The 25,675-nt window shown below is 40.6% G+C and overlaps 1 protein-coding gene across 4 annotated transcripts in view; it reads left to right on the top strand.

Moving 5' to 3' along the window:
* LOC149219487 (cell division protein FtsZ homolog 2-1, chloroplastic-like) overlaps positions 1-25,675 on the top strand; it is a 161,724-nt gene that overhangs the window by 37,174 nt on the left and 98,875 nt on the right. For all 4 annotated transcript variants that reach the window (XR_016249242.1, XM_089384380.1, XM_089384381.1 and 1 more), the window contains one exon: positions 20,150-20,274. Coding sequence is in view for 3 of the 4 variants with exons in the window: in XM_089384380.1 (XP_089240506.1) it covers positions 20,150-20,274 (125 nt within the window). In the remaining variant the exon portion in view is untranslated. The remainder of the gene's footprint in view (positions 1-20,149; positions 20,275-25,675) is intronic.

Below are 25,675 nucleotides of genomic sequence, written 5' to 3'. Positions count from 1 at the left end.
TGTGTTTTACTTCATCGGCCATGTAAAGTTAATTGGAAGCTGTTACAAGATCTAGTGTGTGCGTGCACTGAGTGTAGTGCCCAAAAAACTCACATGGTATTAGAGCTAGTTCCTGGTGGTTCTTCCAAAAGTACCTTCCTTGTTAAGAGAGAGTGTTAGAGTTTGTAGCTTTGGAAGATACTTCTACGTATGCCTAAGTGTTCCTATGATAGGAGAGGGGTCAAGAAAGCAAGATCGAGATGGTCATAGGGCTAAGATAGCCATTAGAGATCCAATTGAGAAACTTGGAGTGAAGGTCAAGCAGATGCCTTAACGGGACGAGAAGGTCTGCAATCTGGAGTTAGAGGGAGTTAGGCTTAAGAGGGAGTGAGCAGGCTCAGGAGGGAGTCAGTCTTTAAAGGGAGTCATGCTTTAGAGGGAGTGAGCAAACTTAGGAGGGAGTTAGCCTTTAGAGTGAGTCAACAACTTAGAGGAAGAAAACCTTCAACTTCAGGAAGTCATAGTACAAGATGGCCATGTGGGATGGTCAAAAGCGGGAGGCTTCTAGGAGCAGGGTGTCTTCGAAGAAGGGTCCCTGTCATACAATGGTAATTGCTTTTGTGTCATATGGAGTAGTTGTGGTAGCAGATCAAGGGTGGAAATGTGTTCCAGGTTTGAAGGTAGAGCCACTTCCAAGTGGTGTTGTGAGAAGATATCCCTCACTAAGGGGGAGTGTTGATGTTTTGTGTAGCATCAGGAGTATTCTCATGTGTGGGGCGAGTGGGCTAAGTGATGGGGCTTTGCACACATAGACCCATGGTATTGCATCCATTGGAAAAGTATAAGGGTGAGTGTTTTATTCTTGTGGTCCATAAGAGAGCATCTTGTGGAGGATAAGGGTGAATAGGCTTCAGAGCCCTTGAGGGTTGAGAGGGCCTGTGGGGCCGAGTTTCTAGGTGCCCAACAATCTAAGTAACATGACACGTCCTCCTACCCCTCGTGTCACATATTACACGTGTTGGACATGACACGTGGGTGACATGTGTCCAACACGAGTTTGAGTCGTGCCCTATTCATAAGACACAAGTTTAACTGGTGTTGGACATGACACGTGGGTGACATGTGTCCGACACAAGTTTGAATCGTGCCCCATTCATAAGACACGAGTTTAACTGGTGTTGGACATGAGCTCTACTGGTGTCCCAAAATTTGGACATGTGTCCAGTGGAAAAACATCTTAAAATCGATTTATTGCCTCATTCTCATGCAATTCAGTCATAGGTTTGGAGCTCTCAAAGGTTTTGTAGTGCAACAAAGGGTGATTAAGCAATGTTAAAATGGATTTCAAGTATTGGGAAGTGGATTTCTCCTAGCCCTACCAGGGATGGAATTTGGATTTCTTTTAGCTGTCAGATAATTTTTTTTTGACGTTTTGGGTCTTTATACTTCCCGCCAAGAAATGTTATGTTTAAAATTTTGCCCTTCAAAGATAATGTTCTGATAATAAGTTAACCCTTCACCAATAAAAGTTTGATCAAAAAGTTACTCTTCAAAGTTTGATTGAAAAGTTACTCTTCAGTAATATACTTAGGTTAAAAATTTTGGATTCCTGTTTACCGTCTGACAATTGTTTTATTGGGCATATCCGTTACTTTCCATAAACAAACACTCTTCTTTGTCCACGGGGAACTTCTTTGCCTCAGTAAGGGTTGAAAGTTGATTGTGTGAATCAGCTAATTGGCTTGTTTTCTCCTTTGCCATGGCCAAGAGTTGATTTTGTAAGCAAATATTTGATGAAATTTTTCCAACAGATTCTGTAAATTAGCGATTTGATGTTCACTCTTGGAACCAGAATCCTTCATTTCTTAAAAAAAGATTTAACAATCAGTAACTCTTCTGCAAGTGCTTTATTTCTAGATAATTGTAACAACAAATTTTATTCCAATGCCTCTTTTTCTTCTTGGATTTGGTATGAATCACTCGATAATTTATCCATATCTTCTTTGATCTTATTCAGTTGAGTAATTACTCCATCATATGCAGAATTTGCTGCTGCCAACTCTGTGTGCAATCCCCATGATTGATTCTCTAGCTCCAACATTTTAAGAATACCTTTCAAACATTTTTTTTTAAAATTTCTTCAAATCTCTTGCTTACCTCATCTAAATTCCTAAGAAGCAAACTTTTCTCACACCCTAGAAAAACATTCTCTTCTTGTAGTGACTCAATAATATTTCCTTCTTGTTCGTTCTCTTTCAACAATTCTGAGTTTTTCTCCTCCAACTCAACTCTTCAACTTGCGTCTTATGTCTACCATTTTCAACATTTTGTTCTTCAATTTTCTAACTTTGAATCTCAAGCAAACACCTGGTACTGTATAGCTTCTCCTGTAGCGTTCCATTCTACTGTTCAAGAGAATGTCCTGTTACCCTGTAGTGTGGAATTAAATGTTTCAACTGTTCCCTGAGATCTTCTATATCTCTTTCAAACTCCTTTAGTCTATCTTTTAGTTCTTCCCTTATTTTTCCTTGTTCTATAAGATCCCATACAAATTATACATCTCAGACTGGAAGTTTCTTTTGACAGTTTCAATATTGTTATTTAGTGATTTTATTTGAGCAATTTTTTCAATTTTGTGACAAAAAAGCCTTTTCTTTTTGTGAGCTTTGTATTTCCTCAACGAGGACTTGATTAAGCTCCAACAATTTGGACATTTCATCTTCTTTGCAGGCAGACCGTCAAATTTCTCATCGTTAATATCCTTACCAAATATTTTTTCATCTTCGCCCACTGAAGAGTAATAATTCACAACTTCACAATTTTTGAAAGGAGGAAACCTTTTCCACCTGCTGCCTCTGCATCAGCCTTTGCCTCCCGCCATCTTGTTGGACAACCAGAATAGCTAAAGAAAAATCAAAACCATGGCTTTTGGCTTAAATATCTGAAAGCTTAAAGGTTTAGAAAGTTAAAAAACAGGAAAAAACATAATAGCGCGTGTTTCAGATCTCGATCGCTGCATTAAAAATAGGCTTCAAATAAAGATAACAAAACCCATTGTTGCGGACTTCTTTGACTAGATGTTAATTTTAGGTATGTTCTATGCTGATAGCAAATTTACTTCAATTTTCCATATTGGCTCAATATCAATTTCAGTTAGCAATCACATTTAGGATGATAGTAAAATGCAGATAGAACATAAACATAAATCGCAGAAAACAAGCCAAGACAAGAGGACACAAGATGTGGCGCCAGCCAGGGACAAACCCCAATGTGGGGAAATCCTTGATCAATTTTTCTTATGTTCTTCAATAGTTCAGCAGAGAGAGAGATAGTATATATACATCAGAAGTCAACACTTTGACTTGACAAGATAAGAGTAGAGATCTTCACCATGAAGATAACATAATGAGGTAGCTGATTTAATCTCAGGTGAAGGCATACTGCTTCAACTGATCTTTCAGGGTGACTCCATCACCATGCTGCACCCATCATTGTCCTGCACCCAATCATTACTATGCTGCATCCATCAGGCTGCACTTATCATTATGCTGCTCTATGTTGTACTTCACTACTGTCTCTAACAACGTGTTGCATCTAAACATGTTGCTCCATGCACCTTACTGCACCATGCTGCTGCAATATATTATGCTGCTGCATCCATCACATCATGCTGCACCTCTTTACATCATGATGTACCTCTTTACATCATGCTGTACCTCTTTATGTTGCAGCATTCATCATCATGCTGTCTTCAAACTAAGACAGCAGCACCAAGGTAGTCCTAGCTATGGTGCTATGCCCTGCGGCCTAGCACATAGCAATGCTGAAGAGAATGTCTTCGAAACTTTACTTTCATCAAACCATGAAAGAGTGCAGACACACATATATATATATCACTGATATACATTGCAAGAAGGCAGATCCATATACTGTAATACAGTGTCCTCGTCTGAAGTCATTCCTCCGAGAGATCACAGGGATAATGCTCCTTGTCATGTGAATAACAAGAAGACAGATCCATTCCAGAAATGTATGAGTCCAGACTTTATTTCTTGCTTCGGCTAGGTGTCTTCTGAACTGAATATAAGATTGCTGTAGATAACATCCTTAGGACAGTGTATAGCCTTCCTTTTGACAGTGTCTTAAGGTCTCTCATTCGACCTGCTTTTAGGGCACATGAACAGCGTTAGATAGGCTGTATGTATGTCTCCTTTTCTCGCTAATAAATCTTTTCACAAGTTTGCCGCTAGGGCACATTGACAGCAGATTTAGGGTCTCATAGATCAGCGCCATAGGGTCTCTTAGACCTGCGTTTAGGACAGCTTAGGGTCTCTTCTAGACCAACGTTATAGATGCCTACGTTAAAGCCTTCTTCACCATGACCGTGTTTAGGGCAGCTTCATTATGACTGCGTTTAGGGCAGCTTCATTATGACTGCGTTTAGGGCAGCTTCATCATGACTGTGTTAAGCCTTAAGGTCATCTCCATAGGGAATTTAGGCAGCATCTTAGGATCTCTGCGATTAGGGTATGACAGCATTTAGGGCAGCGTACTTAGGCTTCTTATTGCTGTGTAGAAAGGTCCCATTTAGGACACAGCATTTAGGGCAGCGTACTTAGGCTTCTTATTGCTGTGTAGAAAGGTCCCATTTAGGACAACGTAGAACCTTGTGTAGATCCACCATAAGAGCTGTCCTCCATGTTAGGCTTCTACCATATTAGGACAACGTAGACCCTTCTCTCCCTTGACTGCATCTAGATCTAGGGCATGTCTTCTCCATGACATCATAGAGCTAGGGCATCTTCTTCTTAGGACTGCGTAGTCTCTTAGGATCTCTCCTCCCACCAAAACCCAAAGACAAGTGGAGGGGAAGAGATCACAAGAAGAGCGTGTGTCCAAATGACTAGCAAGGCACCTCTTTTTATACTAAAACGTTGAGCACAAGTGGGGGAAATTTGGTTGCTGGCCGACCTTGACGAATTGCCCCATAGCACAAATAAATTCATATCTCCATGAATACATGTTGGAATCGGATGATCTTTAGATCAATCCTACCCCTCTTGACGAGAGGAATCCAAGAAAAATATCAATTGTCATAAATAAGATGACCCATATGGAGTTTGGCCCTAGTTTCCAATTTTAACACTCCCTCTCAACTAGGGAGAACTCCATCTGTTAATCCATCCGCCAGACTGTACTATCTCTGCCATCAGTTCCCTGCACTGCTCTGCTTTGCTGAGAAGAAGAAGAAGTGATCAAGAATGTATCATACCATCTTCTACTGACCCGAAGTCAGTCCCATATAAAAGAGAGTGTCTCATACCACTCTTACTGACCCGAAGTCAGTTCCAATAAAGAGAGTGTGTCATACCACTCTTACTGATCTGAAATCAGTTCCAAATAAAGAGAGTGTATCATACCACTCTTACTGATTTGAAATTAGTTCCAAAAGAGAGTGAGTTATATCACTCTTACTGACCTGAAGTCAGTTCCAATTGATCCCAAATCAATATCATCCTAGCATAGGGAGTATGGTAGTAACATGATGCGTCCATCGTTTCTACTATGGTCCTTATCCTCATTTCCCTACACATTGGTCAGATGAGAAGTACTTCCCATGAATCCCACGCTGCATGGGTAGGATGTCTCAGCAGGAGAAGGACGAACCACTCATCTTGCCTACATGTTGCCAAGGGTATCCCAGGGGAAGGATGAACCACTCACCTAAGTTGCAGGAAACGTGGGGGGAGGGGTCGTTTCAGGCAGGAAACGGAAACGAAACTGGGAAACGCGTACGGTACGGCCTGGAAACGCGTTTCCGGCCGTACTGCCACGTTTCCCGAAACAGAAACGTGGCAGTACGGCCAGAAACGCGTTTCCAGGCCGTACAAGCCACGTTTCCCAGTTGTAATGTGTTGTTTTTTAAATTTTTTTTTTGATTTGTTTTTAAATTTTTTTTAGGTTTCCGGTAAATTCTAGAAGCCTATTCTAAAGTTATAAAAGAGCAGTTTGTCTCATTCTCTCATCACACTATTCAGCAAGTCGTTTCTCTTGGAGACTGGCAGTTGTTTCAGCTAGGGTGTGCAGGAATAGATGATTATGCAGATATATCAGCTTTGGAGGAGAGAAGCACCATGAATCCAGTTAGGTGGTGGATTTGTCATGGAGCAAATGGTGTACATTTACAAAACCTTGCCATTCGTATTCTTTCACAAGTGGCAAGCTCTTCATCAGCAGAAAGGAATTGGAGCACTTATGGTTTTATTCATTCTGTGAAGCGCAATAGGTTGGGCTCACAGAAAGCAGAGGATCTTGTTTATGTGCACTCCAACCTTCGCCTTGCATCTCGTAGGGGTCCAGAATACAACAGCGGTCCTTCTAAAGAATGGGATGTGGATGCAGAAAATCTAATTTGGATCTCTCTCTTGCTGCCCTGAATATTGAGGCCGAATCTGGAAGTGGAATTGGTGCATCATCTTCTTCAGCACTACCATCCACTGTTGAGCATTGTGCTGCTTCTATTTTTGATGAGGATTGTTATGATGAGGATTAGTCTTTTGTGACTTGTCTCTATAGTTCTTGCAGCCTTATAGTCTTTATTGTACTTGCAGCCTCATATACTAATATAAATAAAGGCTGATTTTGGATTTTCCTATATTTTTATTTTCATTATGTGATCATTCATGACTCATGAGTAAATGTGATGTAAATTTAATCTTAATGTTTAAATGTAATAAATTATAATCATATAATGTAAATGTATCATTAATGCTTTATGATTGCACATATATATATAATAATAATTTTTAAATATTTTTAATATCTATATATATATAGACATATATATATTATTATATATATTTGCGTTTCCCCGTTTCCAAAATTTGGGGAGGTCGCATTTCGTTTTGCTTCCCGTTTCGGAAACTCGTTTCCGTTTCCCCGTTTCGTGCAACTTAGCCACTCACCCTGTACACAACAAATTACTAGGGGAAGGCTGAACCACTCACCCTATCACTGTGTCTAAGTAGGAGAAGGATGATCCACTCATCTTGCCTACATAGCAAACCACTAGGGGAAAGCTGAACCACTCACCCTATGGTTTCTCATCTCTCCAAGATGTACCCCCAAGCCCTCGGAGCTCCCAGAGCTCAATGTTCATATCATACAGGACCCTTAGGAGAGAGTCTCTCCACGACTCCTAGTCGTTTTTGGAAAGTCAAGAATATGACCTTTCGTAGGGGCTTCGACAGAATATCGGAAACCTCCACATTAGTCCCAATGCGATGGAGCCTTCTTGCTCCTCGATGTACCATATCCCAGATAAAGTGGTACCTGATGCCTATATGCTCGGAGCGGTCATAGAACACAAGATTCCTCAACAATCGAATCCCCCTCTGGTTGTCACAAAAGATCACGATGGTATCCAACACGTGTCCAAACAGCTCACTGAAGAGCTTCCACAACCAGGCAGCTTCACACGAGGTCATACTCGTAACAATGTATTCGGCCTCAGCGGTGCTCAAAGCAGCTGACTTCTGCTTCCTGCTCATCCTGGATATCGAAGCAGAACCCAAAGAGAACCAACACCTAGAAGTGTTCTTGCGATCCTCCACACTGCCTGCCTATTCAGCATCAAAATAATCATGCAGCGTAACATTTTCGATAATGTATCTCAATCCATGAGAGATTGTGCCCTAAAGATATCTCAAATGATTCTAGGCACCAATCCAGTGAGGCTCAACCATATATGAGCTCAACATGCTAACTGCAAAACATATATGCGGACGAGAGTTCACTAAGAACATCAATTCTAGTATGAGTTTATGGAACTTAAAGGCATTTCCCAAATCAGGTCCGGCATCACTACCGCATAACTTTTGAAAGTTAAGCTCCATCGAGGTAGTCACGGGTTTGTAGTTCATCATTCCAAATCTGGAATCCAACTCCCTTTTACTTTTGGCAAATGAGAGGGTCTGCACCTGTCAGAAAGAGGTCGTCCTCATAAGGTACCAGTATGAGAGGTCTATCATCCACAACCTTTAAGCAATGGTTTGGATCGACTTCAATCCTAGTGAATCTCAACTTCATCAGATAGTTATCAATCCTCTCACACCAAGCTCGGGGTGCTTGCTTTAAATAATAGAGGGCTTTCCTTCACCTACATACATGAGATTCCTGATCATGAATCTCAAAACCCCCCGGGTTGCTTCAGATCGGTGGTCTTGAGATTCTTGATCATGAATCTCAAAACCCCTCGGGTTGCTTCAGATCGGTGGTCTTGCTATATGAGGAGAATGGTCCCCTTGTAAGTTTTCCTTCGGTATATCTCGGACATGTACCTCCATGCTCTTCTTAAATTCAGGCATCCCTGTCACCATCTGAGTCACATCGGGTAGGGCCCCATAATAAGCAGACCTTCGGTGCTATAGAAGAGATGTGTCAACTGACATAGTCCCCAATGGATTTCCTGCAACTTGATACAAATTGCCAACCCTGAACCCATGAGTAAAAGCATCCTGAAAATTCTATTTTCAAACACATACCTTGCCATTGATGAATGCCACCTTGAAACCTTTAACTTCCATTGCCGAAATGGACACCAGGTTCTTCTTGAGATCAGGTACATAAAGAACTTCTTTTAAATGAATCATGTTACCCTCATTCAATTGAGGGGTAACATTCCCTACACCCTTTTCGGGATGGGTGGCATCGTCTCCAAGAATAATCTCCACGATTGTCTCCTTCTCTATCAAATTAGAGAGAGCTTCCTTCTATCCGATGAAGTGCCTTGAAGCACTATTATCAATAAGCCAGATTCCCAAAGAGTTTGGAGGAGAAGTAGTGGAGAGGGCCAATATAAGATAATACTTCTTTAGCTTATCAGAAACAACATTTGATTCTTCATACCTGGAGTTCCTTGCTTTCTGTGAAGAGTCGACCATTTCCTTTATGACCTGCATTACCTGTCATTACTCCGATCATTGAAGATGTCCCTAGAATGATTGTTATCATCATTAAGTGATGTGTCCCTACCATTCGGACACTCCTTCGCATAATGGACGAACTTATTGCAAGCAAGGCATCTGCCTTTCCTTCCACCCTTAGATCCGGACTTCCCATTGAAGTGATCTTTAGGTAGGCCATCGTATGCTTCCGCTGTGCCACTCGGATAATATTCTCTGCTTCGACTTCACCCTTGGTGAATTTGAAGTGAGATGAGGAACCCATTGAGCCTTTTGTCTTCGGTGATTGTTCTTTCAATCTTGCTTGGGCTTTGTCTTCACCTCAGCTCTGATACCATGTTAATTTTAGGTATGTTCTATGCTGATAGCAAATTTACTTAAATTTTCCATATTAGCTCAGTATCAATTCGAGATTAGCAATTACATTTAGCATGATAGTAAAATGCAGATGGAACATAAACATAAATCATAGAAGACAAGCCAAGACAAGAGTACACAAGATGTGGCGCCAGCCAGGGACAAACCCCAATGTGGGGAAACCCTTGATCAATTCTTCTTATGTTCTTCAATAGTTCAGCAGAGAGAGAGAGATAGTACATATACATCAGAAGTCAACACTTTGACTTGACAAGATAAGAGCAGAGATCTTCACCATGAAGATAACATAATGAGGTAGCTGATCTGATCTCAGGTGAAGGCATACTGCTTCAATTGATCCTCCAAGGTGACTCCATCACCATGCTGCACCCATCATTGTGCTGCACCCAATCAATACTATGATGCATCCATCAGGCTGCACTTATCATTATGTTGCACTATGCTGCACTTCACTGCTGTCTCTAACAACGTGTTGCATCTAAACATGTTGCTCCATGCACCTTACTGCACCATGCTGCTGCATCCATCACATAATGCTGCACCTCTTTACATCATGCTGTACCTCTTTACATCATGCTGTACTTCATTATGTTGGAGCATTCATCATCATGCTATCTTCAAACTAAGACAACAGCACCAAGGTAGTCCTAGCTATGGTGCTATGGCCCGCGGCCTAGCACAACAATGTTGAAGAGAATGTCTTCGAAACTTTCATCAAACCATGAAAGAGTACAGACACACACATATATATATTATCACTGATATACATTACAAGAAGGCATATCCATATATTGTAATACAATGTCCTCATCTGAAGTCATTCCTCCGAGAGATCACAGGGATAATGCTCCTTGTCGTGCGAATAACGAGAAGACAGATCCATTCGAGAAATGTATGAGTCCGGACTTTACTTCTTGCTGTGGCTAGGTGTCTTTTGAATTGAATATAAGATTGCTGTAGATAACATCCTTAGACAGCGTATAGCCTTCCTTTTGACGATGTCTTAAGGTCTCTCATTAGACCTGCTTTTAGGGCACATGAACAACATTAGATAGGCTGTATATATGTCTCCTTTTCCTGCTAATAAATCTTCTCACAAGCCTGCGGCTAGGGCACATTGACCGCAGATTTAGGGTCTCATAGATCAGCGTCATAGGGTCTCTTAGATCTGCGTTTAGGACAACTTAAGGTCTCTTCTAGACCAACGTTATAGATGCCTGCATTAAAGCCTTCTTCACCATGACTGTGTTTAGGGCAGCTTCATCATGACTGTGTTTAGGGCAGATCACAAGGGTGTGTGTGGCAAATGACTTAAAATCCTCTTCTATTTATACTAAAACGTGGAGGATAAGTGGGGGCAATTTGGTTGCTGGCCGACCTTGACGAATTGTCCCGTAACACAAATAAATTCATATCTCCATGAATACATGTCAGAATCAAATGATATTTAGATCAATCCTACGCCTCTCGACGAGAGGAATTCAAGAAAAATATCAGCTGTCATAAATAAGATGACCCATATGGAGTTTGGCCCTAGTTGCCAATTTTAACATTAGAACTGTTTGCAGCGTTCAAACAGTGACTTAGAGAGGGATTATTTTACAAAAGAATGAAAGAATACAACCAAAACTATCTTGGAAATCTTAAAAATAGGAATACAACCAAAGCAATCTTTTAAATCTGAAAAGCTTAAATATAACAGCCTTAACTATGACACTACTCAAATGAAAACACACACACAAGGAAGATACTGAGAATTTTGATGTTAGCGATGGAAAGAAATGCCTATGTCATCCAAACGAAGAAAATGAAATGACTTTCTTTTGGCAAACCGCCTGAAGGACATGCTAAAAATCCTCCTTTTCATTGATCCTGCAAGTAGGGTTTGTGTTATGAAGGCCTTTCGTACTGGGGTAGTGCAAAATCCATTTTAGGAGATCACAGGAGTGTAGATTTGACCTTTGTTCAAAATTTTTGAATGTTGTTTCTGATCGAGTATAATTATAAAGTCTTCTTCTGGAGTATAGGCATATTATCATTCTGAAGATTACCGGAAACAACGTAGATTTTTGAAAACCAATTTGTTGAGTAATTCACTTCAAATGAGATTAGTTTTTTTTGAAGATTACATATATAAATGGAAAATTGAAACCAATAATGACAAGTGTTTACAAACAAGCAGTCCAGTCTGGAATGACCAATGTCAGCGTACCTGAAAGTTTCATGTCCTGCAGGCCCAAATCGAGTGCTAGTCCCAACATTCTCTTGGCTAATTTTCCGCCCAATCACCCCAATTTGTATTCCAAAACCTGCCTGCTTAGAGAATCAAATCTTCCTTCGATAGTCAAGTTCCAATGCTCACCAAAAGTATCAGTTGCGGTAAGCAATTTGTTCTAGTCGCTTGGGATTGAAAACAATGCTGGTCCTATCTTTTTATTTCTTGACAACCTCCTTGCTTGCCGACGTGCTGGGATCGGATTCGTACTTTGTTGGATTGGGAGTTGCAACCTTGAATCTAGGTGACAGGCAATAATTTCCCACGTGTCCCTCTATCTTGCATATGATATGGCAAACATGTTCCCTTCTACTTCTTTAACCTCCCACTTCTTTACCACGACCTCTTGTATCTGTGGCATATAAACATTTTTTCTTTCTGAGATGCCCAAAATTGTGGAAGAGGCAACAGTGTAACCCTAGGGAATTTTTACAGTAAATAAGAAGGCATGCATAGACAAAAAGTCACAAAAATTAAACACATGAATCAAACCACAAATATACACCAAAAGCTGCGCTGCTGAGCCATTTTATTATAACATGAAGAGGGTACAATGAGGCACTGGAAAGAGTGCACCTGTGCTTGCCCAAGGCAAGCTAGCTAAGCCCAAATGAACAATAAGAAGTACCCCTTAGGTATGTTGCTGCTCTATCTCTTGGCTCTGCACTGAACTGCCCAAAAATACGCTGCTCGGTGAGAAGATCTGCTTCTAGGGCCTCCTTTGGTGCTCAGAAAATTTCGGGAAATTAACTCTGGGTTTTCCACCAAATACTCAGAGTAACCCACGAAGGAATTAGCCAAATGTTGATCTTAGAATTTCGACCCAAATTCCACTAGCTCCTCTAGATGCTGGCTGAGTTGGGACCCCGGTTTGAGCCCTCAAATCTGCCCAGAAAATTCTACCAAATTAATCTTGGCCTCTCCTCAATAAACCCAGAAAAACCCAAAAAGGGTTTGTCCTAGTTTTGACGCTCCAAAATTGACCCCAACTGCTTAGCCCTTCTCCACAAGCAGAAGATATAATCTGTAATAGATTCTGTGTTTGCTACTCCTCTAAAGTTCTGGAAAATTCCCTAAAATAGTTGCAATCTCCAACAAAGTACCTCCCTGGACTCCACCTCAAGTCTCAACCCCAAAATCACTTCACTCCTCAACCTCCCAGCATGCCTCCTCCAAGAACTACGCAATCCCTGCGCTGCTGCTGCTGAGCCTCTCCACAAGCTTGCACTCCCTGCTGCTGGTACGAACTAGAATAGATGGAACTCCCTCCTTGGGTTGGCACTCGAAGTCCACCAAAGCAAGGGTTGAGATTTCCGCTCGGAAACACTCGTGTGCTAAACAACACTTGCAGACTTGGCTTTCGCTCAAGCGTGCTATGTCAAAGACAATTTTCTCAAAGATGAATGAATGACCAAAAATGAGTGCTCTTGCTCTTTTTATCAAAGAACCTCCAAGATGCCCATGTGGGCCCAACTCGACTTTCCCCCACCAACTTCGCTCCAATGAGAGCGTGTTGCCCATGTGGGCCGCAATTCTCTATGAGTGGCCCCCACGTACCACTAGTGGCTCGATTTTCTCCTCCATCCTCTAATGTTTGGGCTCACATTTGATCAAAAATATATGTGGGGCCTCTAAACCCACACTTCCTAAGTGCTAATGCGAATTAATTCAAAACTAGCCAAAAATTGATATTTCCCTTAGCAATGTTGCTAAGTGGGAATATCATAGTCCTCCCCGCCAAAAATTGCTTGTCCTCAAGCAATGCTTGAACAAGCATCCTCTCTAGTTGCTGCTCCCCACTGTCACTGCAAAATGTGCCAGGGTCCCAAATGTGCCACTGAATCATCCTTGACCTCTGCACTGTCTTGACGTGAAAGAATCCTCCAATACCAGGATCCCAGGCCATCCTGTCCAACGTGAAGCTCCCCTTGCTCCACTCACGATCCTGCCTAGTCCAAGTTCAAGAAGTCCCCTGCATACCATCAATGAGTAGGGGATCGTGATAATGTGGCACTATGCCCAACCCCTCGTGAAGCTATCATACTCATGCACTCCAAGAGTATACTCTCAGAGATACCACCCAATCCCTGCAAAGATAGTGTGTCGCTCATGTGAGCTTCTCCTGACATCATCATGCTGGCCCACTTGCCATGCTAATGAAGTCCCCCACTCCATCAGTGACCCGCTAAAGGCCAGTGGAAGATCTGCATGATCTCCCCCTGTAGTAGCCAACTCATCCCTAAAGGTTATTGAGCTGTGAAGAGTTGTGATAATCCAGTCCCCTGCTAGTCCCAAAGTGGTGCCAACATGCCGACACTACGCTTCTCTTACTATGACATACTCCCCATCGTGCATGGACTGTATCCTCCCCTCCTGAGGCCTAGTGGCGAAAAATATGTGAGAGCCAAGCTCATCCTGCCCGGGCATCTCCATGATGCCAATATCTACCCCTCCACTGCCAATCTCAACCCTGAGCCATAACAGGGTAAGTCTGCCTCGCCATGCAATGGAGGTCTCAGTGCTCCCCCATGTGTCAAACCCAAAGTGAACTGGATCACCCTTTGCCATGACATTGCTCATCACAAAGTGGAGTGATCCACCCACCAACCGGATCCCTAGATCCCCCAAACATAAAGGGAGCTCATAACCCCCACTCCTCACAGGATGTCGCTACATAGCGCTGCTACCTGCTAGAACCCATCTGGCCCTCATCTCTGACCCCTGTATATATCCCCTGGGCGGACCCCGGGTATCAGGAGTATGTCCACGCATGCGAACCTGCCTTGCTCCTGCCAGACTACACAATGAAATGCGCTATCCCAACCCCTGATGATACACTTGGACACTGCTCAGAGTCTGAGTACCCTCCTGATCCACCGTCCCTCAAGTGTGAGCCCAAGGGTGGAACATATGCTACCTCGACAATCAACCACACCATCCCTAAGCCTATATCCCACAACTCGTGCACCTACCAAGTGTCTCAACTGAAGAGTCTCCTCCTGGGTCATGACACACGGTGTCTCATCTAACTGTCTAGGGTGAGCCTCCCATGCCCTGTTGCCTAAATGGAGTGTCAAGGGGTAACAACCAAACACTGTCACTGTAAGCAACACTGGAGGATGATGGGAGGGTATGTCCCAAAGCATATGATCAAAAGTCTACTAGAATGCTCAAGAGTAATCCAATGGATGACACTCTCTCCGCCTTGAATCTGCTGATAACCCCCTCAAAACCCTATCTCCGCTAAACATGGTGTCCCCAGATGCTCGACAATGTCCTCATCGATCCTAGGTGAGCTGCATCTAATGGTACATCCAATGCCCCGGTCCATAAGTCTCCTTGGAGGCAACGCTCCAAGAGCCCGCTGCGCTGCATCATGTGTCACTGCATACCACCAAGTATCACCGTACTCCTCAACATGCCACTGTATGTCGCAACCTGCCCCTGTACACCACCGGATATCCCTGACTACGATGATACCATCTTGTATCATCTCGTGTCTTGCATGAGTCACTGTACCTAACACTCCTTGCGGGTACTCAATGCTCTGCGAGTCACTCCTCCTACTCCACAGTGTAAACCCTTAGGCTGTGGTATACCACCATGCATCTTCATGCTCGTCTGCAGGCCACTGCTTCTCGCTGGATAGCCCTGCACACCACTGGGTGTTATGGCCTAGAATCGGGTCTGTATGCAACATGCCACACCTCCTCGTCCATCCTGGGAGACCTGAGCCCCCTAACTCTGCTCCTAATAGAGGGGATATCTCTGTTGTGTCGATCCTTGATGACCCCTGAGTCCTGAACCTCAATTGGAGAACATCGTCTCCATATATTGCCTGGTCCAGTGGCCTATGCATGCCACCTCCTTCAACCATCTCCTGCCAGAGAGTGCTAATCATCTTGTGACCCCATGCGCAACCAACATGCCAAAACGACCCATGGAGTCTGCTCACAAACCATCGGGCCACTCGTGCCGACTGGAACTCCCCTAAGGAATTCATGCACTCAGGCACTTGGTTGACTACAATGCTATAACCATCCCGCATGTCAGCTTTCAGATAGGAAGCCCTGCTTGGATCCCAATGCCAACCTAGTCCTCTAGTACCCTTTGATGTCTGGGAGCTCCCACTGAGCTTCACTCTGAACTACGACCATCTCCATGAGTCTAGCTCCCTCCTCTGTGTACCAACTCATAATCTCTCGTCATCCAACCCCAAGAGGGATCGAATGCACGAACTCCAGTACATAGAACAAACCCTTCATCCTGCGAGTGCTGCTCCCTGCGCAGCGCATGTTGCCTCCACTTACCATCTTGGTCAACACATAAAATCTGACTAGGTAGCTCTGCCTCCCTCTCTCCAATGAGAAAAGGTAACTTAATAGTGTTGCCAACGCCATCTATGTATGTCTGAAGAGGGCTGCTCTGATGCTCTAACGTGCACTCTAGTTGTACCATTAGGGAATCTAACCGTTCCCCAACACGAGTCAGTTTGGCTGCTGACTCGTCACAAACAACTCTCATGCCCCCCAACTATTTGTTTTGCTGCAGAAGTTTCTCTCGTACTGTCGTGGCCTTCTTTCCCAATGTTAGAAGGCCGACCTGGACTTGATGAAACTACCGTGGGAATCTATCACCTGTAAACTCGGTCACACCTCCGGATACCTCAGCAATTTTCAACATCTCATCCATGGGTGGCACCTCCTCAACAAATGGCTCTATGGTTGTAGGCTCTATCCTTTTCACCAAGGTGTCAATTGGGGCTATCAAAGAGGTCTCTAACAATGGTGACTCCTGCACCCCACTAGGTATATCGATGTGCTCCTCACCATCCTGTGGGCCCTCAACATCATGCTCAACCTCCTCCTCAGGCTCCTGATATCTAAAACTAGGTCTCCACCAGCAAAAGCGCCCCCAGACTCACCCTCTAACTGTCCCTGTTCTGCCTGCTCCTTTTGAGGATATCTAGTGTCCTAGGTTTGTCGACTTACCCCACATGGTGTAGATGGCTGCACCCCCAAGCTCTTTGTACCTCTAGTGTCTTTGCTGAAAGGATGAGGATGAGTTTGGTCTGTCACCCTCCTCAACTAGGTCAACCTCTCATTGTTCAATGAATTCCACCCCAGAATTCCTGCATGCTGAATTTCCCTTGGGCCATAGGTTTGTCTACGGTTTCACTAGTCACTGTGCCTACATACTCGAATCTTCCATGATCTTACTGGTTACCCACAACTGGGCCAAGATCATGCTCTCATACCACTGTAATATTCCTAGGGAATGTTTACTGTAAATAATAAAGCATACATAGACAAAAAGCCATAACAATTAAACACATGAATCAGACCATGAATATACACCAAAAAATGCGCTGCTGAGCCATTTTATTATAACATGAAGAAGGTACAACAAGGTGCTGGAAAGAGTGCACCTGGGCTTGCTCAAGACAAGCTAGGTAAGCCCAAATGAACAATAAGAAGTCCCCCTCAGGTATGCTGCTGCTCAATCTCTTGGCTCTACATTGAAGTGCCCAAAAATACGCTGCTGGGTGGGAAGATCTGTTGCTAGGGCCTCTTTTGTTGCTCAGAAAATTATGGGAAATTAACCCGGCTCTCCACCAAATGTCTAGAATAACCCACGAAAGAATTGGCCCAATGTTGACCTTGGAATTTCGGCCCAAATTCCCCTAGCTCCTCTAGCTGCTGGTTGAGTTGGGACCCTTGTTTGACCCCTCAAATCTGCCCAAAAAATTCTGCCAAATTAATTTTGGCCTCTCAATAAACCCAGAAAAATTCATAAAGTGTTTGTCCTAGTTTTGACGCTCCAAAATTAACCCCAAATGCTTGGCGCTCCTCCACAAGTAGAAGTTGTAACCCGCAACATAGTTTGTGTTTGCTACTCCTCCAAAGTGTTGGAAAATTCCCCAAAATAGTTGTAGTCTCCAACAAAGTACCTCCCTAGACTCCACCTCAAGTCAACCCCAGAATCACTTCACTCCTCAACCTCCCAACATGTCTCCTCCAAGAACTGCGCAATCCCTGCGCTGCTACTATTGAGCCTCTCCACAAGCCCACACTCCCTGCTGCTGGTACGAACCAAAATAGATGGAACTCCCTCCTTGGGCTGGCACTCGAAGTCCACCGAAGCAAGGATTGAGATTTCTGCTCGGAAACACTCATGTGCTACATCATACTTGCAAACTTGGCTTCTGCTCAAGCGTGCTATGTCAAAGACAATTTTCTCAAAGATGAATGAATGACCTAAAACGAGTGCCTCTTGCTCTTTTTATCAAAGAGCCTCCAAGATGCCCATGTGGGCCCAACTCGACTTTCCCCCACCAACTTTGCTCCAATTTGAGCGTGTTGCCCATGTGGGCCACAATTCTCTATAAGTGGCCCCCAAGTACCACTAATGGCTCGATTTTCTACTCCATCCTCTAATATTTGGGCTCACATTTGATCAGAATACATGTGGGGCCTCTAAACCCACACTTCCTAAGTGCTAATGCGAATTAATTCAAAACTGGCCAAAGATTGATATTTCCCTTAGCAATGTTGTTAAGTGGGATCATCACAAACAACAAGAAATTAAATTTCCATTGTCAGTTGAATGAATGCAGGCTCTCATACTTGATAATGAATGATCGTATACAAAATGAGACATTCAATTTTTTTTCAGTAATCAGCCTCATATGACGTCTGCGCGCCGCAGCTCAGATAGAACCTGCCTTTCATCCGATAAGCCTCACATGACGTTTGTTTGCCGCAGCTCGGATAAAACCTGCCCTTCATCCAGTTATGAATGTCAGCGTAGATAGAACCTTTCCTTTTCGCAGGAGGTTTTAGTGCAAATAGAACATGTCCTTTAGTAGATATTAATGACGTTTTCAAATAAATATGAACCGTCAAAAATATGTTTTCTAAACTTAAGAGCACATCACTCAAGAAGGTTGCATAAATTTTTTAAACCTATTTAACGGGCAAAATGCCTTGTGATGGGCATTTTTCTCGTCAAATTCCAACCTTGGGCCCTACTAGTGCTAGGCAATTAATGGTAATGTTAAGTTCTTAAAGCAAAATTGAGATTCTCCTTTATCTCTCATTTTCATTTTTAACATTACCATTAATTGACTCAGGATGTTTGAGAGTGGTTATGACCTCATTGGATTTCAAATGGAGAAAGTAGAATTTTAGATCCCACTCAAAATCCAACAGACTCAACAATTTTTAGGATTGGGGGGATCACAATGTTTTCATTGGAGTTTATCATGTATGAGGGTATGGAACTAGCATTTAATTAAGAGGACCAAGCCATCTATGTACCTCAATGTTGATGGCATTGATTGTTGTACTCTTCTATCATGACCCTAGTAAAAATGTAAAAATATACCCATCACTCAAAAATAATCTCGATTTGACATGTTAAGTTTTTTCTATCTTATTTTAATGCTTAGAGGGTGATATTGATGATGAGGATTCCAATATAGGCAATGATTTTGATGATATGTAGTACTAGTTATTTATTGTAGCATGATTTTTTTTTGGACTCTATAGGCCATTTAGGGCCTCTTTGTTGATGTATTTTTGGTTTAGAGATGGATTGCACTCAATGTTATTTTGGTTATATGCATTAGTTGTATGATTGAATTTGTATCATCATCATGTAAATGTTTTATATATTTCATATTGTGTAATTCACTAATTTGTTATATTTTTAAAAATATATTATATCTTTTAATATATAATATGTCCTCTGTGTCATGTTCCGGGGAGTCACAGTGTCATGTGTCGGATACTCATATTTTCGTGTCCTCGTGTCCTGTGTCCTTGTGTCATGTGACTTTGCCAACAATTTTATTTTTTCTATGTATTCTCTGTGTGTTTAACCCATAATTTTCCCAGGAAATTTAATGAAGATCGTGTTGGGTGTGAATTTGCTGTTGTGGTGTGATTGATCTCTTCATTTTATTTCTACGGCATTTTTTAATTTTAATACCAGTGTCTTTATTTTTCACCAAATTCAGAAATATTTGAGATAAATATTTTCTGGGGTTTTAAATAAATTGTTGAATTAAAATAAATTAGATTTGGTATGAGAAAAATTAACATGTTTATCCAAAGAGGTCAGATGGTTGGTCACCCTGACTTCAATCCTGCTATGTTGATAACTTGATTGTTGATGGAAAATATCAACAATGGATACCTCACTTATAATCTCACTATTTCCAGTGGAAATCATGCAAGGCTTACTATCAGTATATAAAGATTTTTTGTTTTGGTGCACGATAACATTTGGTTATCCACTAAAATATGTAAATATCTGGTTACACTTTATTGTATATATCTTACAATTGGATGATTTTTCTCTGGTCAAAATCTTTGAATTTCTTGCAAAGATGAGGAACCATATTTGCATTGCAAAATGCTATGACTACCTGCTTTTAAAATTCTCCTCTGTTTTCTCTTTTGTTTTTCTTTTTCCTCCATTCTTGTCTTCTCTATATTTTGATGTAGTCTAAAATCTTAAATAAAATGGTCACACATCTAATTTCATGCAGGTAAGACACGGGCTAGGGATGCTGCTTTGAATGCAATCCAGTCACCCTTGCTAGATGTGGGTATTGAGCGAGCAACAGGTATTGTGTGGAACATCACTGGGGGAAGTGATCTTACGCTGTTTGAGGTGTGTTCCTGCTCCTATTATTTATTCATCATTTTATAGGAAATGCTTCCTTTAACTGTTAATATTTGTCAAATATGTGCATATAGGGCAGTTTTACTAAAAACGGGCCAAGTTTGTTCCCACCACAAGCTAAAGTACAGCAGGCTTAAAAGCTATAAAAGCTATCAAAATTGTTGTAACAAAAATATAATGCGACTTGCCTATACATCATAAAAATTGTGTCCCCAAAAAGCATCTGTCCATAGACCATATGAGCCAAGTGTCCCCAAAATGATTACTACTAGGGCACAAAGTGATCCAAAATGGATCCAAACCCAAAAATGGCTATAAGACTTAGTACCTACAATGCAATTCAGCTATTTATGAAGGTTAATCAAACATTGTAAAACCAATGCAAATGTGAAGTTGAATATGACAAATTAAAAGAGAGGAAAATAGAGAATTAAATGAAAAGAAAACACAGAATAGGAGAGGAGAGCAAGGCTGGGGAAGGGCTAATGAAGGGTCATGGATGTTAGCCTTTCCTTTACCTCCCCCAGCTCTCCCTCTTTCGTCCTTTACCATCATCTTCAATGGGTCACTTTTGGCCAGGAGAGGAAGATAGATCGAAAGCCATGAAAGCAATGTAACCAGAGTTACCAAAATGAAGAACTGAGCCCCATGTGAAGCTTTTGGGTTGCCAGGGTAAGTATGTCTTCACATACTTTGGTTTTACTTTATGCATTGTGTATGTTGCTGGCAGCTGCATTAACTTGCATTGCAGTCTATTGAAGTTACTGTTAGCATTTTCATGGCTGCTCTGAGGATTTTAACAGCTGTTGTGCTAGTCATTATGCTTAGAACTGAGTTAGCTCTAAAGCGTTTAAGTTTTCCTTCATATTGCATTGTTTTGATGGTTAATACCTATCCCAACAGCTCTCTGTCCTCCATCGTTTGGTGAATCCATGTATTGAAAATTAATGGTTCTGTTGTCGCATAGAATGTCTAGGCAACGCGACAATGGTTCAGATCGGGGGCTGTCACCCTGATCCCCAATCTCTCCGTTTAAGCTGTAGCTAAGGGGGTAGACCCTATGGAAATGAAATGAAGGAGAACTAGTTGGGAACCAACCAGTTTGGGAGACACAGTCAATCGACCAAATACTTGTTTTATATTTAACAAGATTTATAGGATTTGATTAGGTTTAAACGATTGATACCAGTGCCTTATGGAGTCAACTATCTTGCTAGGAAATTTAGGACCAAGTAATTGATTAGCAACTGCTGCTTGGATGAATAACTATATTATATGAAATGCAGATTCTAAAACTAATGTGAGATGCATGAATCTTGGTTGATTTTAGTTAAATTCCTATCTAAGTTTTAACCCTTCAAGCCTTTCTATATTGAGCCTGATTTCGTAGTAATTGGCAGAGAGAAGATAAGGTGAAGCACACTAAGGTGTGATTAACAACACCTCTCCTGAAAATTTAACATACCTGGTGCCTCCGGTGCTGCAGAGAGCTGTGGCTCTGACGACTACAAGGTCACTGTTTTAAGTACTATTAAAAGCAGGCTTCTCAAGTAAAGATTGATGGGTACCTATCTCTCTATCGACCAAACTTATGTTTAGAAGTAAATTTTGATTATGCAGAACTAACTTAATATGCAAATGCACAAGATGATTAGAAGATGAGATGAAGTTAGATTCAAGGATTAACATCACTTATGTCACTATCTATCAAAGCCCTTAATTGCCCTAATGAAACGTTCACTTCACTAGACAAAGATTGAAAGATAAACTTCTCAATAGTATGCTTAAAATATCACAAATTAATGCCCAATTAAAGCACAAGTTTATCACTTTAATTTATCTAGATTTTTTCTAATGCAATGATAGCTCAAAGAGAACAAAAAACCTCTTCACAATTTAATGTCAATGCCAATTATATAGATATGCTCAAAGATACTCAATTTAGGAAACAAAGGATATGCAATTTATCACAATTCCATGCGAGAGTACATAATAATTACTTGAAAAATTCACAAAATTTAATATGCAATAAATATCCAATAATTCAAGTAATTAACATCGTCAATGCCAATTATATAGATATGCTCAAAGATGCTCAGTTTAGGAAACAAAGGATATGCAATTTATCACAATTCCATGCAAGAGTTCTTAATAATTACTTGAAAAATTCACAAAAATTTAATATGCAATAAATATCCAATAATTCAAGTAATTAACACCATGCTTAGAGTTAATTAACGACGGACAATTTCAATAAATGTCAAACATAAGAAAATGTTCAAAACCCCTAGCATAAGCAATTAAATTTCGAGAATTAATTACCATGAAGAACCATGAAATTCAAATGCTAAACACTTAAAACAATTTTGGATTTAAAACAATTTTCTCAAGTGACCCAATTCCAGAAAAATTTATTGTTTTCCTATAGTCAAACTTTAGAGATGATTTAAATGATATTTAAATGTGTTTTGACCATAAAGAGATTTAATTTTTTTTTACCCCTCAAAAGATTTCGCTTTGAAGATTTAAAAAATCCCATACCCTTCACACAAAAACTCCAAAAATGAACTTTAGATTAAAAATTAATTATTCCCTCGGTAAATTTAATGTGATAAAGTTGAAGAAAAGAATTTAATGTGGCGAATGTAAAAATCAAAAGGGATAATTAAATTTTTAATGGGCCAGAGGCTAAGTTACCAGGATTCGGATCCGGATCCGGATACGGATACGGATTCGGATACGGATCCGCTAATTTTTTGAAAAGCCAGGATCCGGAAACGGCAAGGAAACGTCAAGTACAAGCAAATAAAAAAAAAATAAAATTTATATTAATATAAAAATAAAATCATAAGTTAGTTTTTAAATATATAAATTTTACATACAATAAATAATTATTGTATAAATAATTTCATATTTAATGTATCATTTATTAATATTAATTAGACATTAATTAAATTTATATAAAAATAAAAAACATACGTGAATTTTTAAATATATAATTCAATGTAATACTTTAAAAATAATTATTAGTTTAATTATAATAAAATTAATGCATCATTTATAAATATTTAAAATAATTATTAATTTAATTATAATAAAATTAATGCATCATTTATAAATATTTAAAAGTCAATTATTAGTTATATTATAGAATTTTATATTAATATTTATAATTTTATATAAATTTTATTTATATGAACGACATCTACCCATATGGTTATGCTATAGTAAATTTTAAAATATTCTAAAAATATAAAAGACATAGGGCAAGGCAATTATTTTTGTCAAATTTTAAGAATATTAAAAAATCTATGGTTCCCAAATATTTTTTTTTAAAACATATAAAAATCAAAACTCTAGAAATTATTAATGCACTTCTAATTTATTGCCTACGCGCGTGCAGATGCTTGTGTATTATATGAATTTATATTGTTTCCCATTTCTCTCCTGAATGGAAATAGAGCTATCCAGATTAAGAAGTCAAAATTAATCGAATTGCCTGAAGTGCCAGACTCGGGAATCATATTTAATTTATAAAATCAGAGAGAGAAAACGTGACATCTTCCTATCAAAAATTTGCCCGCATAACGTGAAACGATCTTTGCGGCTGCTGGGAGTTTAGAAACGTTAATGGGTAGAAAGTCAGAATAGCATAAATTTACAGCGACAATCTAAACTTACAGCGACAATCGAAACCTAAAAAAATTCCGCTTTTTCTGACTTTTCGGCGACCATTTCACTGTTTCCGGCAGCCACCAGCGGGATCCGTATCCTGGGAAAGTTTACCGTTTCCAAAAACTGTATATTTATAAAATACGTATTTTAGACGTATTTTTGGTGTATCGTATCCGGATCCGGTTCAGATCCGTGGATCCGGCAATATTCCTCTTGCCTCTGCCGGATCCGGTAACATAGGCCAGAGGCCACATAAAAATTTAAATTCGAAATTTGAAAACCCTAAAGTTTTATTTTTATTTTTAGATTTTAAATCCTTTAAAAAAAAGTTAAAGTCACACAAAAATATTAAAATCGGAATTTTAAATCTTTTCAAATAAAAAAAATAAAAAATGAGAAACAAATAATTTTTTTTTGGTTTTATTTATTTCATGAGACTTGACTTAACCCTAAGGATATTAGAATATTCCTATTTTAGTATTTAATGCTCATTCTTTTAGCTGTTGCTATATTTATTCTTCTAGCAGTTTCTTAGATGAAACTGATTGTTTCCATATCCTACATAGAAACTTGATGTTTCTATTATTGTAAATATCTCTGTATTATTATCGAGCTTCAGATTGCTCATCAATTAATTAATTCATTGGAAATCCACATGCGTGTTTCGCACTGTTTTATGGTATCGGAGCACAGGAATTTTTTTTCGAAATAATTTTTCATAGTTTGAAAAATTCAGTATTTCATTTCGAAACTGCTCTCAGGGTCTGCATCTGAGTTTTTTGTTTTCAAGCTGGTTAACGCTGTTCGAACTTGAGTCAACGACGGGCTCTGCTTGGGGTTTCACCATTACCCTGCTCGTTCCTTAGTCATATTTGGACTCAATTCGCAGTCCCTGCTATATCAACCAAGGAGATAGCCGCTCGAACGCATTTCAAAGCTCCCGGCTGCTGCTACATCTACCACAGAACGACTAATTTTTTTTCACGCCTTCTCCGCCCCGCGCTCGCACCAGAGAATACATCGCATGATCGATTCTTATAAATCAATGCAGGCGTAGCACTGGGCTCGTTGTTCAGGACATTTGAAACTCATTTCTCGCAGGGAAGCTGACATAATCACATTTCCGCCCTCTTTGGGCAGCTTCTTCTCGGCCTTGGGAGCGGGCTTCTTCTCTGCAGGAGCCTTCTCTGCGACGGGTTTCTTCTCCGCGGGTTTCTTCTCTCCCTTGGGCGCCATTGCTGACTCGAATTCGAATTTCACAGATGGCAAATATCCTGCTCAAATCAATGTTCGACCAATAACCAGACGTATCTTCAAAAGTATTGTTTTGACTCATCCTGAGAGACAAGGCGCGGGCGTCATTTGCCTGCTTTCATTTGCGGGCTGAGAATTTGTCAGCAATAACAGCGATAACACCGTCGTAGAAATTGCTTGGGCTTCGACTGCAACGGCTTCCTATACGAGCTCTGCTTCCTATATTGACGGCTTCCGTGTAGCAACAAAAATCTCTGAGCCGAGGGCACGTAAGTACGCAACAGTTCTTTGTGTTTTACAGCCATCAATTTTTTCAAGGAATACGTTAATTTGTACAGCAGAGAGAAAATCAAGGGTATTTTATGCACAGAACTCAAAGCATGTATTAGTTTGGGTGCTTGATTTTCTACGTAATCTGTCAGTGATTTCTACAAGCAGGAAAGGGAGATGAGTTAATTTT

Source organism: Pinus tabuliformis, chromosome Q, assembly GCF_031772625.1.
Source record: "Pinus tabuliformis cultivar Carrire ecotype Pingquan chromosome Q, CPIR1, whole genome shotgun sequence".
Lineage (NCBI taxonomy): Eukaryota > Viridiplantae > Streptophyta > Pinopsida > Pinales > Pinaceae > Pinus > Pinus tabuliformis.
The sequence above is the reverse complement of the archived record's forward strand: the minus strand, read 5'-3'. Positions and strand labels throughout refer to the sequence as shown.